Raw genomic sequence first — 12,889 nt, 5'->3', positions numbered from 1 at the left:
AAGCCGATCCGCTGTACTGGGACACATTACAGTGTACAAGGGAAAAAGAAAAGAAAAAGGCTGTCGTATCTTGCCCGATTACCAGGAAATGCCCCTTCGATCTGTATGTCAACTTATTTTCCCATCTATATTTGCTCTTTCCCCTCGAGGTTGTCAACTTCACTTTCTAACATCCCTAGAAGATCTTGACATAAGAACTACAGCGCGGACTCCTCAGCTCCTTCCAATAAGCCCAACTTCCACCGTATGCGATGTCCTTGTCAAAACCTACTTGGAATCATTTTCCTCATCAGCCATTCCCGGAAAAGCAGAACCCCTTTGGTTTTTACCGGGACACCTTTTCCTCGTCTTTTTTTACTCCTGTAGCTCTTTCATTATCGGCTGCTTTCTGCCATCCAATCTCCCACTCCGCCAACATGAATGCCCTCTCAGCAGACGAGATGGAGCGCTTCCAGAAGCTTTCCAACAACTACCAACCAGAAGTCCAGGTAATTGGTTTGGATCATCCTGGCCCGCAGCAATGGCTGACACCAATTCAACAGGGGCCCCTCGTCTCAGTTAAACAGTCTAGCCACAGCATCGCGTTGGATTACTCAAATGCAGATCCTACGCTAGCTACAAAGACAAATGTAAGCTTTGGTGGCTTGAGCCTCTTGTGTTACCATGTGTCTTGCATCTAACTTGCTGCTTACAGGCACTTGCTATCACCCATCCTGAATGCCGTATCATGAAAGGCGATGGGAATTGTGGTTGGAGAGGTATCGTCAATCACATCCGATATCAAGCATACCCAGTGCTAATCCTGTACAGCTGTGGCATTTGGTTATTTCGAGACCCTCTTCGCCCTCCGAGACCCGCTCCGCATCGAGACGGAGATTCAGAGAATGAAATCTCTTACTTCGCTTTTGGATCGGGTCGGTCTGTCAGATTCCATCTACGAGATCTTTGTCGATGCCACAGAAGAAGTCCTCAACCGAACCCATGCTGCTATCCAAAATGGAGCTCAAGACGAGTCTTTCCTTGTTGAGGCATTTAATGAGGGTTACTCCTCTGATGCTATCATCACCCACTTCCGAGTAAGTCTTTCTTGTCGGATGATACGCGCCATGCTATTTCCTTGATACTGGACATAAACTGATTGTCTCGCCTTGCAGATTTTGACCAGCGCCTGGATGAAGCTCAACGCACACCGGTACCAGGCTTTCCTTCCTATGCCACTGGACCAGTACTGCAGCTCGCGGATAGACCCGGTGAAGACCGAAATCGACGAAGTTGGTCTCCAGGCATTAATCGACGGTGTAATCGAAGGCTCCGGCTTTGGTGTTGAAATTCTTTACCTCGACCGAAGTGAAGGCGAGGTTGTGACACCCCACCTACTGTCTTCAAATCGTCCCGTTGGTGCCACAATTCGCCTCTTGTACCGACCGTGAGTTACTTCAGCAGTTAACATGTGTTGTACCAAGTCTAACATTCCACACAGAGGCCACTATGATCTCCTTTACCCAGTCGAAACTACTTTGGCCATGGCACCTATAGTTAACCTCCAATACGGAATGACGTCCGACTACACTCCCTGGGACCAAGCTGCTCTCGGATTCGACGTTAATTCAAGCCTAATGGCAATCCCCAATCTGATGCAGGACACATCCTTCGGTATGGGCGCTCCCATGTCTCCAATGCCCTCTGTCTCGCCAACTCCCGCCAGTCCATTCCGCATGTCCCCGCAACAAGAAATGTACCAATCGCCTATGCCAACACATGCCCCCATTCCCCCGATTCCTGTTTCTCCCCCTCCACAAATCGCGCCACCATCCGCTGCCCCGCCACCGATGACTTCGCTGCCTAGTCGAACATCAGACGGGCCGCAGATTCGCCTGAATCCATTAGTCATGAAACCAAATCTCAGTCGCTCGTTACCAGTCACCACCCCTTTCAAAAAGTGAGTTCTGTCAGGGCTATCTTACTCATACAATCGGCCTCATTACTAACTCCCCTTCTAGTTCCCCATATAACCAAGCCCATTTCCAGAATTCCGACTTCGAACCCATCCATTGGGAACCGCACGAACGGCGATAAAACTTGTAGGCTGTCACGCTTGACGAGAGCCACGGATCCTGTTTCCTTTCTCATTTCTTCTTCATAATGAGCATCATGGGTTAATCGACTCGACTCTTATCATGGTTCGTCAGGTGGACTAAGCTCTAGGCCAGCGTATCTCACTTTTGAAATTTTTTGATGAAACTCACCCTCTTCCTGCGTCTAGGGATAGGCATGATTCACATTTCCCCTCGTTCTTAGCCCCTTCCTCTTCTTCTCTTCTTCTCTTCTTCCCTTCTTCTCTCTTCTTCTCTTCTCTTCTACGATTGTCCTCTTTAGCGTGGTGCAGCGCGTTGCATGGTACGAGCGTTCTCGCCCAGATTGTTTTGTCTTTATCTTTATCTTAAGCCTCTCGGGGGTCTTCGTTTTTTTTTTGTTATCTTTCTGCTCTTTAATTCTTTTTTTAGGGTCTGGAACTGCAAGAAATGCACTACTATTGAACCGTATTTGCGTGTTTCGCTTTAGATAATGGGTAGAATGTAGGTTGCTAGTGGGGTAAATACTAACTTCTACAGACTGTCATATCAGACCTTGCTATTTGTATCTGATATGATATTTCATAAATACGATCCAACCCAATTCGTCATGGTTCTCTATAGTAGTAGGACTCGGTACAACCTCACTTTCCTCTCTCATAGTACTCTACACCTCCCCAATGCACTACATTATATTACTTAGGATATGACATATTTACTAGCTAGTAGTATTTTAACAGGTTATGGTCCTACGACCGCAATTTGCAACACAGTTCGGAGACTCCGTCGCTTCGGCAGGCTATCGTATTGGCAACGAACTCAACTAGCAACGAGCTTCATCTATACATGCATATCTAATTCTCAGGTCCCATCAGCTCTCAATTTTAACTAGGATTGAAGATATCTATGCTCTCGATTTACTTCTCCTTGGTTCTTGGTAGTAAGCCTCTAAGGCTTCTATCTTTCATTCCTATTTCCACCGAAGAAGCTCCTGGTAGAATATATGACGAAATCTTGACTAGAGGTTGCTTCAACAATTCAACCCACTCTATTGGAAAAGCATTACTACCTAGTATTCAAGCACAGAGTATCACCGATCCAGTTATCGGAATCGAATTGTCACTCTTTTGTCTACTAAATAGACTCACTGACAGCCCTTACTATATGGTATATCCCTGTAGAAAAAAGCAGGAATATCCTAGTCCATTCACTCCGAGAAACTGTAAACCCACGTCACCCCAATTACCTCTGCAAGAAGTGCACCGTACATACTCGAGCCGTGTACCGATATCGTAGTCGAGAGACAAGGATGTGGAGCTTGATAGGCATGTCCCATATAGCCTTGGCAGGCTTGACCTTTTACTTAATTGGACATATTTTAATCAACAAGTCTTAGCCCAAAAAAAGTACGTCGTACTAATGTTGCATTTTATTTTATTTTATTTTTTTATTAAAAAAAGAAAGGACTTAATCGCCGATTTTGGCGCAGATGGCTTCGGGATGACGTCGGTGGAATGAAGTATCAAGACTTCTAGAAGCCCAGTACTCACTTCCCAAACAACCGAATCATCGCATTCGGAAGTGCCCTAAGAACCTGCCATAGTACATAGACAGTATCACCCGTCGCAGAACTAGCATAGGCCGTTGGACGGGAAGGAATATCCGCAGCAAGAAGGATCGTATTCACCAGAGCTGCAGGGTAGTGTTCACGCAAGTACGCAATAACCAGATCGTGTCCGTTTGTAATCCCGCCTATCCAGTCTCAGCATGGATTTCCGGATTGAACCAAGAGAATAGAAAGATCAGGAGAAAAATAAGAGAGAAAACATACCACTAGTCCACAAATTCCCGTCCCTAGCAACCCTCAGCGAATCATCCCACAGATTCGCCTCCGGAAACCTTTTCCTCATCTCGGGAACCAGCAACCGCGGCGCAGTAACTTCCCTCCCCTTCGCAATCCCAGAGTACCCAATAACAAATGCCCCGGTGCAGATACTCAATATCGGCGTGCCGGCAGCAAAATGCGCGCGCACGAAGTCGAGGTATTCTTCTGCTGGCGGCATAGCCTTAGGTGGTGGGCCGGGAATGACCACGATGTCTAACTTGCCTGGGGAAACCGCAGAACCCGTGAGCGAGTCGGTTAGTTGTATGGACATCTGCGAGGTCGTGTTGACTGTTGCGTTTGGTCCGTTGTGCGCGATATAGTGGATCTCGCAGGGCCGGCCCATGTCGACTAGTGGCTGGGGCAGTGAGCATTCTTGCAGGTATTCTGGAGTTGTCATGTAGAAGAGGTCTATTGCTGCTAGGTCGAGGAGTTGAACGGTTCCTACGAGGAGGATGCCGATGCGGAGGGCTGTTGACATGGTGGTGAGGTGGAAGGTTAGGTTGGGATCTGGATATTTAACTTTGAGATCTGGAAGTTTGGAGATTTTGACTCCAGGGGAGTGAGAATTTATCACATTGCACTCAAAGTGTCAGATGCTAACTCGCGGCGCCTGTTTTATCTTGAGAAACCATCCTTGGTGGACTATCAAGCAGATGACATGCGTCTGGAGACCTGGCTGGAGACCTGGCAGCAGCTAGCTGCTGCTCTTTGGCACTTGACGCCGATAAAATTGCATGGGACTTCGCAATCCCCTCGTAAATCCGCTCATAATTGCGCAAATTGCGGTTTTTTGCAGTGAAGATGGGTTTCACATGGGCAGCACAGAGTGCCAAACTCACCGTAGCAATAGGTCCAATTTGGTAATTCGCTCATAGTAAGTCATCTTGTGATGCCGATGGTTTAAAAAAATGCCATTCAAAATCAATTTACTCAAATATTCAATATTGAAATGACTGATAATCAGGTTTCTGTGATATATCGCGGAATCCAACCCGGAAAAGACAAGAATTCCCACCCGCCATTTCCCCACCCGGCTTCAGGCTTCGGGACCCTGCCGAGCTCTTGTAGGGCTTGTACGGAGTACAAAGTATTTGTTATAATCCCTATTACTAGGAAAGGTGTGTTTTAATATATGTATATAGTATACTATATATATAGAAATAAATACGTACAAATAAATCAGTGTTTATCTTTTTTTTTCGAATGGTTTTTGCAGGAAATCTGTGCAGGCCCCGACAGGGATTCCCCGCAATATCAAAACTCGGCCCACCAAATTCGGGGAAAACTGATATCCCCAGTTTCGGACCCCTTGTTTCAGTTGCGGAGTAGCCCACTCATTTATTTTCTTCGTTTAATAGGACCATATACCCTATATTCTTCGGAGTACTGTGTTCCTGATTCATTTATACCCCAGACCGATCACCGTGTTCCTGCGTCATCTAGGTATACCCCGGACGGAGTACTGTGTTCCTGGACGGCAGAAGGCAGTTCCGATACTTGCCTTGAAAAAATCATATATATATATACTATAAGTCTAGCTCCAGGAGCTATATCTCGTCTCAGAGATCGGCTCAGGACTAAATATTAGCATATCATGCCTACTGTTACAGCTAGCGCCCCGAAGAGGGGCTTTGCACTTGTCCTAGAAAATCCATTTCTATGTGGTGTGGCATCAGTAAGTGTCTGGTCTTGTATGATATGTCGTTCATTCACTAACCTCGAAACAGTTCTCGACTTTAGGTGGTCTGTTATTTGGCTATGATCAAGGTGTCATTAGCGGTGTGATCACCATGGAGTCCTTTGGGGCTCGATATCCTCGTATCTTCGCTGATAGTAGTTTCAAGGGGTGGTTCGTGTCAACCCTATTGATCGCAGCTTGGGCCGGTTCCTTGATCAACGGACCTATCGCCGATGGACTGGGCCGGAAGATGTCCATAAATCTGGCAGTAGTAGTCTTCGTCATTGGCTCCACCCTCCAATGCGCTGCTATGAATATTCCAATGCTGTTCGTCGGTCGAGCTATTGCTGGTTTGGCGGTTGGCCAACTGACCATGGTTGTACCGTTGTACATTTCTGAAGTTTCTATTCCAGAGATTCGCGGAGGGCTTGTTGTTCTACAGCAATGTATGTTTATCTTGAACTTGGGATATATGACATATCGACTGATTCGCGCGTAGTATCCGTTACGCTTGGAATCTTGATCAGCTACTGGATCGACTATGGAACCAACTACATCGGCGGAACCAGATGCGCTCCTGAGATCCCATATTCCGGTGGTACTATCACAAAGCCTGTCTTCGACCCTTACCATGATGTTCCTGCTGGTGGCTGTACGGGGCAGTCTGATGCCTCGTGGCGTCTCCCGCTCGCCCTGCAGCTTGTTCCAGCTGTTATTCTCGGTATTGGAATGCTGTTCTTCCCAGATTCGCCCCGTTGGTTGTTGATGAAGGAGCGTGATGACGATTCGCTGCACGCGCTTTCAAGACTGCGGCGCCAGGATCGCGATAGTCCTGTTCTCCTAAACGAGTACCTTGAAATCAAGGCCTCGATCATGTTGGAGAATTCCTTCATGAGGGATACTTCCCCTAACCTCTCTGGATTCAAGTTGCACGCTGCTCAGGTTTGTTACTGATTCCTTTCTTATAATTGGATTTCACTGACGAGTTGCAAAAGTACATGTCCTTCCTGACAAACTGGTCTCGTTTCAGACGGTTGGCTATTGGCTGCATCGTGATGTTCTTCCAGCAGTTCATGGGCTGTAATGGTATGCATTTCCTCTACTACACCCACTCATCCGTCTATGGCAGTATCTAATTCATATAGCCATGATTTACTACGCACCTACGATCTTCGCCCAGCTCGGTCTGGATGGAAACACCTCCTCCCTCCTTGCTACTGGTGTTTATGGCATCGTCAACTGCCTAAGCACCCTCCCCGCACTCATCTTCATCGACAAAGTCGGTCGTCGACCTCTACTGATGGCCGGTGCTGCAGGAACTTGCATCTCGCTTGTGATCGTTGGCGGCATCCTAGGTGGTTTTGGTTCCTCACTCATGAGTAATAAAACTGCCGGTTGGACCGGTATCGCCTTTATCTACATATACGATATCAACTTCTCCTATTCATTCGGTAAGATCATGTCTTACTGCTTTGTGCCTTCATTCCCAGCAACTAACAACACTTCCACCAGCCCCTATCGGTTGGGTTCTTCCTTCTGAAATATTCAACCTCTCTATTAGGTCCAAGGCCATCTCTATCACAACCTCGGCAACATGGATGTGCAACTTGTAAGTGGTAGCGTTCTAAATTGGGCTATTCGAATCTAACAACTCTGTCTTACAGCATCATCGGTCTTATCACGCCTGACATGCTTGAGTCTATCACCTGGGGCACATACATCTTCTTTGCTGCCTTCTGTCTTCTTGCCTTTGCTTTCACCTTCTTCTGCATCCCCGAGACTCGTGGAAAGGTACGTTCCGTAATCAGCCGTTCTAGCCTGTGCATGTATTGTCCATGAAAGAATGATCTTGCTAACTATTTGCCACAGACACTCGAGGATATGGATCTCATTTTTGGTGATACAGCCGCCCACGAAGAAAAGAAGCGTATCAAGCACATTGAAGCAGAGTTGCGCGGAGCGCCGATTGATGAGGATGATCTTATCAAGCCGGTTGATTCGCATGCGGAACTGGTATGAACGCTAACGTGAAATGCAAAGAATTTACGGCGCAAAGAGAATATTACACATATAGTCCGTTGGATATATCCAAAACCACTGCCAAGTCAACTGTTGATAGGGGCCTTGGTTCCGGGAATGTAACTTATTTTAGACATATGAGTCACGCTCTGTGTATCAAGTCCAATGTCAAAATCATGCATTTGAAATATCGCTGATGCCTATATGACTTTCAAAAAAAAGTGCTAATTCCCATTTTCCATATATCCATCCTACAATGCAAGGCGAGGTACATACAGAAACGAAAAGGAAAATTAAAAACAAAACTGCAGTCCTTCATTCCGCCGCCGGGAAATTCACCCATTCAGAAAAGTCCATACCCCCCGTGTTCATTTGCATGTGCTGCTCGACAGGGAACAGGCTTCCACCGAATCCGGGATCATTGAAGAGCTGCCCGGGGAACGGCATCATGTTAGGCTGCGGTGGCAGGGGCATATGCTGGTGCTGGTGTTGCTGATGGGCTTCAAGTTGTTGGTCTCCATCAGTTGGGATTTCCTGCGGCACTGAGTGCGCTGGTGGGCTGAGGAGTCGGTTGATGACTTCGAAGCAGCGGGTTGCGAAGCGGTTAGTGCCAAGGGAGGGGTGGGTTAGGAGGGCTTTTGTGGTTTCAATGTCCTGGAGCCATGAGGCGGCTTCTGGGTTTGAGGGGTCAGTCATTAGGAAGACTATGGGGATAAGGCCTGCTTGGAAGAGAAAGTAACTATGTTTTGTAATGTTAGATGTCGCTCTGGTGGAAAGGAATACTGGGTGTGTAGGTAGGTACGGGGAAACACATACAGCATATACCATGCCCCAAGTCTGGTGCACATATAATTCTCCATGTACTCTGAGATGGAGGAGATGGTCAGACGCGCGTTTTGGAGACAGCGTAATCGACACTCCGTCTCGAAGGGATCTTCGGACGTTGCATCCGGGGTGCCTGGACCGCTGCCGGTAAGTGGGGCCCAGCGTCTAGCAGCCCAGCGGAGTAGGATTGGTCTGTAGATCAAAATGGTAAGGTTCCAGTTTCGCCACAGCAGGCGGTTGCGCACGAGTGCGAGAGAATCTGGGTCTAGATTGGTTGTCTGCATGGAGATAGACACCTGCTGTTGTTGGAGATAGGACGGAAGACTGTTGTACCATTCTTCGATGGGTTTTTGCAAGTTCAGCGTGTCTTCTGGGGTGAGACTTGGGCTTGAGATGAGGCGTTGGTAGACGCTATTGGTAAGGAGATGGAACCGGGCCTGTGCAATTAGGCCGGAGTAGATGGTTGGGCCGGGCGATTCAGCCGGTAGAGTTATTGTTGTGGGGGTCAAGGCCTGTAATGTATCAGTTATAGCTGCTTTTTTTGTGTTCTATATTGGTTACAAATACCTCTTCGTGGATATTGAGAACTTGCTTCGCATCCATCACGCTATCCTCTGGGAGGAGGATCGGTCTTCCGAAGGTTTTCGCTGCACCGCTGTCGAAGATGAAAACTCCCCACCACAATCTTCTGCGGATTTCTCTTTGTAGGAGACTGACTTTCCAGCCAGGGAACTCCTTGTGAAGACCCAAGCTCATGGCCATTCGAACTGCTAGACCAAGGTAATTCCATCCGGTGTTGGGCTTGTTCCGTTTCTGTGCATAGTTGCTCAGTAACAATAATCCTTGGACTAATGTCAGATTGCCAGTCTCAAACACAGATGCCTGCTGCAAGTATCCTCTGGCTTCTTGGTAGAATGTAATATCGAGGTCTGAGCTGTCATCGCCGATACACCAGGCTCCAAGAGCTAGGATCGTGTTTAGGAGGATATGCCAGGCCGTACCATGCGGGCGTAGAGATGGGTCATTAAACTGCATCCGGAAGGTAGGCTCGTGGATGAATGGATAGCTGGTATGGTAGTTGAGGAAGAAAGCGTCGATGAACGCTTGTTCGATCAGCCCAGATGGGGCACTTTCTAAAAGCTGTGCTTTAAGAGGCACGCCTCCTGACCTTGCCGAGCGAACAGGTATATTCAGGTCAAATCCATGATCAAAAAGTGCTCGTAATGGTACGACACTTGAAGACGCTCCTGTGATCTATGTGTCAGTTTGGAAGATGAAAAGAATAATGAATATTGGACTAACCAAAGTAGCCAGCTCCTTCTGGCTTAATAGACAGCGCAGCCATGCCGTCTGTCAAATCACCAAGCGTGATTTCTTTTTCGGCCCAGTCAAAGCCATCGGCTTGCTGTGGGAGAGCTTCTGGTGCTGGCTCGGCCCGTTCTGCCTCATGCTTGGCCGGGGTTGAGTGCCTTGAAGAGGACTTGGATGAAGGGGCCCTTGCAGCCTCTGGGTTTTGCAAAAGAGAGCGGAGAGTGGCATCCAGATCACCACCTGGGAAAAGCCTCCCTAAGGCTGTTTCAAACGAGTGTAGGCGATCTTCAACATAGGTCAAGTGTCTGAAGAGGTCAGGGTCAGGCTTGTCTTAAAATACAAGCTTTTTTTTCTCCCGTTCTGGTTACTTACTGCCGAGTCAGAGGACTCCTGCTGACTTTAGGACTGTATATACATTCTTTGTTCAGCTGTCGGCATTGCAGACAAACTGGTCGCTCTTTTGAGCACTGTAATATCCGAGTTAGAGCAGCCGAGATTTGCCGGGTTTTAATATAGGAAGGTACTTACTCTTGACTTGCGCAAGCGGCATTCGTCGCACTATTCGAACAGTCAGACTTCAACTCTTGCATTTTATATCTCGGCTACCATGTAAGCCGGTCAATACATACAGCAAATGAGTGGGAATCACGAGTGCTAGTCATCTTTATCGAGGCAATTTGGATATTTCGTATCTTGTATCCAATGCGCTGTGATCATGCCATACAACGGCAGTCATCTGTATAAACAGTTAGTCAATGTATTTGATATAATAGACGAAAAATGCTCTGCGCGAGGACCCCCACATCGGGTATCAATGTATAGCACAAAAGCATGGTAGGGCTTAGATGCATATACACAGATCGATTTGGAAGTGATCTCTAGAATGGAAAATGTACTCACGATCGGCGCTAGAGCATAGCCTCTTGCAATGCGATGGATAAGATGCATCCATCTCTCCCCTCGAATGGTGGGGAAACGGTCAGGTGATGCGTGCAAAAAACTCGCATTGGTGCCTCAGGCATATATTTGGGAGATTTTGATCACAGTCCTTGTCGGCTGTTTTGTATATTGTTTCGAAGCCTTGATGTATTGTGCTTGATATCTTGATTTTCGTCAACTTCATCAGTCTAGATTTCAGTTACATGGTGTAGGTATTGAGCAAGTGGTATATAACAGGAAATATATATAATGCTTGCACCCATCATTCAGAGAACCTCCAAACTAGAGATTTGGAGTAGAGAATAGCCGGAGAGTTAAATTATAGATTAGCTATTCTACTATCGTTATATCCGAGAGAAGATAAACCGAGAAAAAAGTACGAGAAATCAAATCCCATACAATAGCATCTTGATATCCTATGTCTTGGCATGGCTGATACCTGAGGGGCCAATCACAAGCCGAAGACATTTTTTTTCGACATCATCTCCACGACTTGTTCAGAAGCAACACTTCTAAGCAGAGACTCAATAATTGGAAAAGAAAGAGTAAAATTCGACACAGTCCATTTTTAACTTGCTAGGAACAAAGGACCGCACCGATATCTTAATCGAGGCGCAACAATGCCTTCTCAACCCCCACTACCGCCCCTCCTCGCTTCATATGTATCAAATCTGCCCGATTCATCTTTGACACTAGTCTCTTCTATCCTTGGAGCGACTTCAAACTGGCTGATTCTGAGATTTCTTCACGCTGCGCTGAGCTCACCAAGCCCCAATGCGGCATTTGGCTCGGACGAGCTGCACAATGGCATCAAGAAGAAAGTGGTGCTGGTGAGCTTCATGCGGAGTTATGAATTCTGGAAGACAGAGGCAAAGCGATTGGTAAGTTTAGCCACCGTGTTGAGTGCTATTTGAATTTGGAATATCTATTTTTGTTCTAATTCTTATATCATTCATCTATTGCTACATACTTTGATCGACATCATTAATTAGGTCTATAGGGCATTGATCTTGCACGTTTGGCAGATAAGCAACAATTTGCATTCATAGATGGCCTGTCTGAGCTGTTCTACGCACCGCAAGCTACAGCCACTCCTCCTAGTATCTCACCGGCTGGCCTGGGAAGCAGTCCACGCACAACGCTCCCAATGCGATCTGCACCTGGTACTGTACTCGGAAGGTCACCACAGCCGGGTGTGCCAACGGCCATAGGAGCGAGAGGAACTGTGACGCCGAAGCAGGCTGAACCTGGGATTGCAAAGAAGCTCCATTTCTCAGGCCGTGGTCTCGCCTCCCTTGACGCACTGGAGAAAGATATCTCATCAGTGATTGAACAGCAAAAGAGCTCAATGGAAGATGGCGACGAGCTTCTCCTCATCATAGACCAGCCTGACCTACTGCTTGCTGCGACAGGTCCAAGTATGGGAATTGGAGCAGCGGAGATGTCGGAGTGGATCACAGCGCTACAACAGGTAAGGGCTTATCAATTTCTGATAGGCAAAATCAAGGTTTACGGCTTGCGGCAGGGCTAACTATTTGTTCAACAGCATGCACATGCTACAGTTTTAACGTTAGCTACAGACGCCCCATTAATACACAATGCATCTACATCGGGAGGGCAGTTGGCTTTGCCACTAGAGACGGAACACGCAGCACTTGTTATTGGGCTGGCGCACCGGGCTCGTTCGGTCATGCAGCTCCGCACTTTGGATACTGGAGCAGCAAAAGATGTGAGCGGGGTACTGAGGATCAGCCGAGGTGGTGGGATGACCACGAGTGAAGAAGAGACCCTAGAGGAGCGAGAAGCGTTGTACTTCATTCAACGGGATGGCGGTGTCAAGGTGTTTGGTCGTGGAGAATCATGAGCCGAGATTGTATACTATGGATTAGATTCGCGGGAGCATCGAGCCTATCAGAAAAAGCCATTGAATCATGTCCAATTCAAGTCTCTGCGTTTTTGTTTCTCGAAGAGCCTCGTACTGAGTAGAACAGACCATGAAATGGTAGGAAGAGTCTTCACATTGTATCTGTCATGACATGGGATATTCGCCAGCCATAAACGAAGAAAAAGGAAATTCATTCACGCTTTCCCAGGGTTTTTTTTAATCCAGCCCCTTTCCGTAGAAAAGAGCCCCTCAACGAAACTTTTCCAATCGTCGCA

At 47.2% G+C, this 12,889-nt stretch overlaps 5 protein-coding genes across 5 annotated transcripts; 3 read left to right on the top strand and 2 right to left on the bottom strand.

Moving 5' to 3' along the window:
* Nucleotides 1-416: 416 nt before the first annotated feature.
* Nucleotides 417-2,076, top strand: N7479_000567 (OTU family ubiquitin thioesterase; the record flags this gene model as incomplete). Its single annotated transcript, XM_057248265.1, has 7 exons — nt 417-488; nt 543-629; nt 695-758; nt 811-1,076; nt 1,155-1,426; nt 1,481-1,939; nt 2,001-2,076. The coding sequence occupies 7 exons, from the start codon at nt 417-419 to the stop codon at nt 2,074-2,076; spliced, it is 1,296 nt and encodes a 431-aa protein (XP_057112697.1).
* A 1,542-nt stretch (nt 2,077-3,618) lies between these two features.
* Nucleotides 3,619-4,435, bottom strand: N7479_000566 (uncharacterized protein; the record flags this gene model as incomplete). The annotated part of the gene is made up of 2 exons (XM_057248264.1): nt 3,619-3,824; nt 3,904-4,435. 2 exons carry the CDS (start codon nt 4,433-4,435, stop codon nt 3,619-3,621), a joined length of 738 nt encoding a protein of 245 aa, XP_057112696.1.
* A 1,116-nt stretch (nt 4,436-5,551) lies between these two features.
* N7479_000565 (sugar porter family MFS transporter) lies at nt 5,552-7,654 on the top strand (the record flags this gene model as incomplete). Its single annotated transcript, XM_057248263.1, has 8 exons — nt 5,552-5,632; nt 5,685-6,081; nt 6,135-6,577; nt 6,631-6,721; nt 6,781-7,086; nt 7,148-7,244; nt 7,300-7,426; nt 7,505-7,654. 8 exons carry the CDS (start codon nt 5,552-5,554, stop codon nt 7,652-7,654), a joined length of 1,692 nt encoding a protein of 563 aa, XP_057112695.1.
* A 315-nt stretch (nt 7,655-7,969) lies between these two features.
* N7479_000564 (putative C6 transcription factor (Gal4)) lies at nt 7,970-10,452 on the bottom strand (the record flags this gene model as incomplete). Its single annotated transcript, XM_057248262.1, has 7 exons — nt 7,970-8,393; nt 8,471-8,991; nt 9,047-9,726; nt 9,782-10,095; nt 10,163-10,257; nt 10,319-10,348; nt 10,420-10,452. The coding sequence occupies 7 exons, from the start codon at nt 10,450-10,452 to the stop codon at nt 7,970-7,972; spliced, it is 2,097 nt and encodes a 698-aa protein (XP_057112694.1).
* Nucleotides 10,453-11,349: 897 nt separating this feature from the next.
* Nucleotides 11,350-12,593, top strand: N7479_000563 (uncharacterized protein; the record flags this gene model as incomplete). The annotated part of the gene is made up of 3 exons (XM_057248261.1): nt 11,350-11,610; nt 11,730-12,200; nt 12,276-12,593. 3 exons carry the CDS (start codon nt 11,350-11,352, stop codon nt 12,591-12,593), a joined length of 1,050 nt encoding a protein of 349 aa, XP_057112693.1.
* Between the last annotated feature and the right edge of the window lie 296 nt (nt 12,594-12,889).

This window comes from Penicillium vulpinum (genome assembly GCF_028829585.1).
Source record: "Penicillium vulpinum strain IBT 29486 chromosome Unknown utg000001l_segment0_segment0, whole genome shotgun sequence".
NCBI lineage: Eukaryota > Fungi > Ascomycota > Eurotiomycetes > Eurotiales > Aspergillaceae > Penicillium > Penicillium vulpinum.
This window is presented reverse-complemented; position numbering and strand designations above follow the sequence as displayed.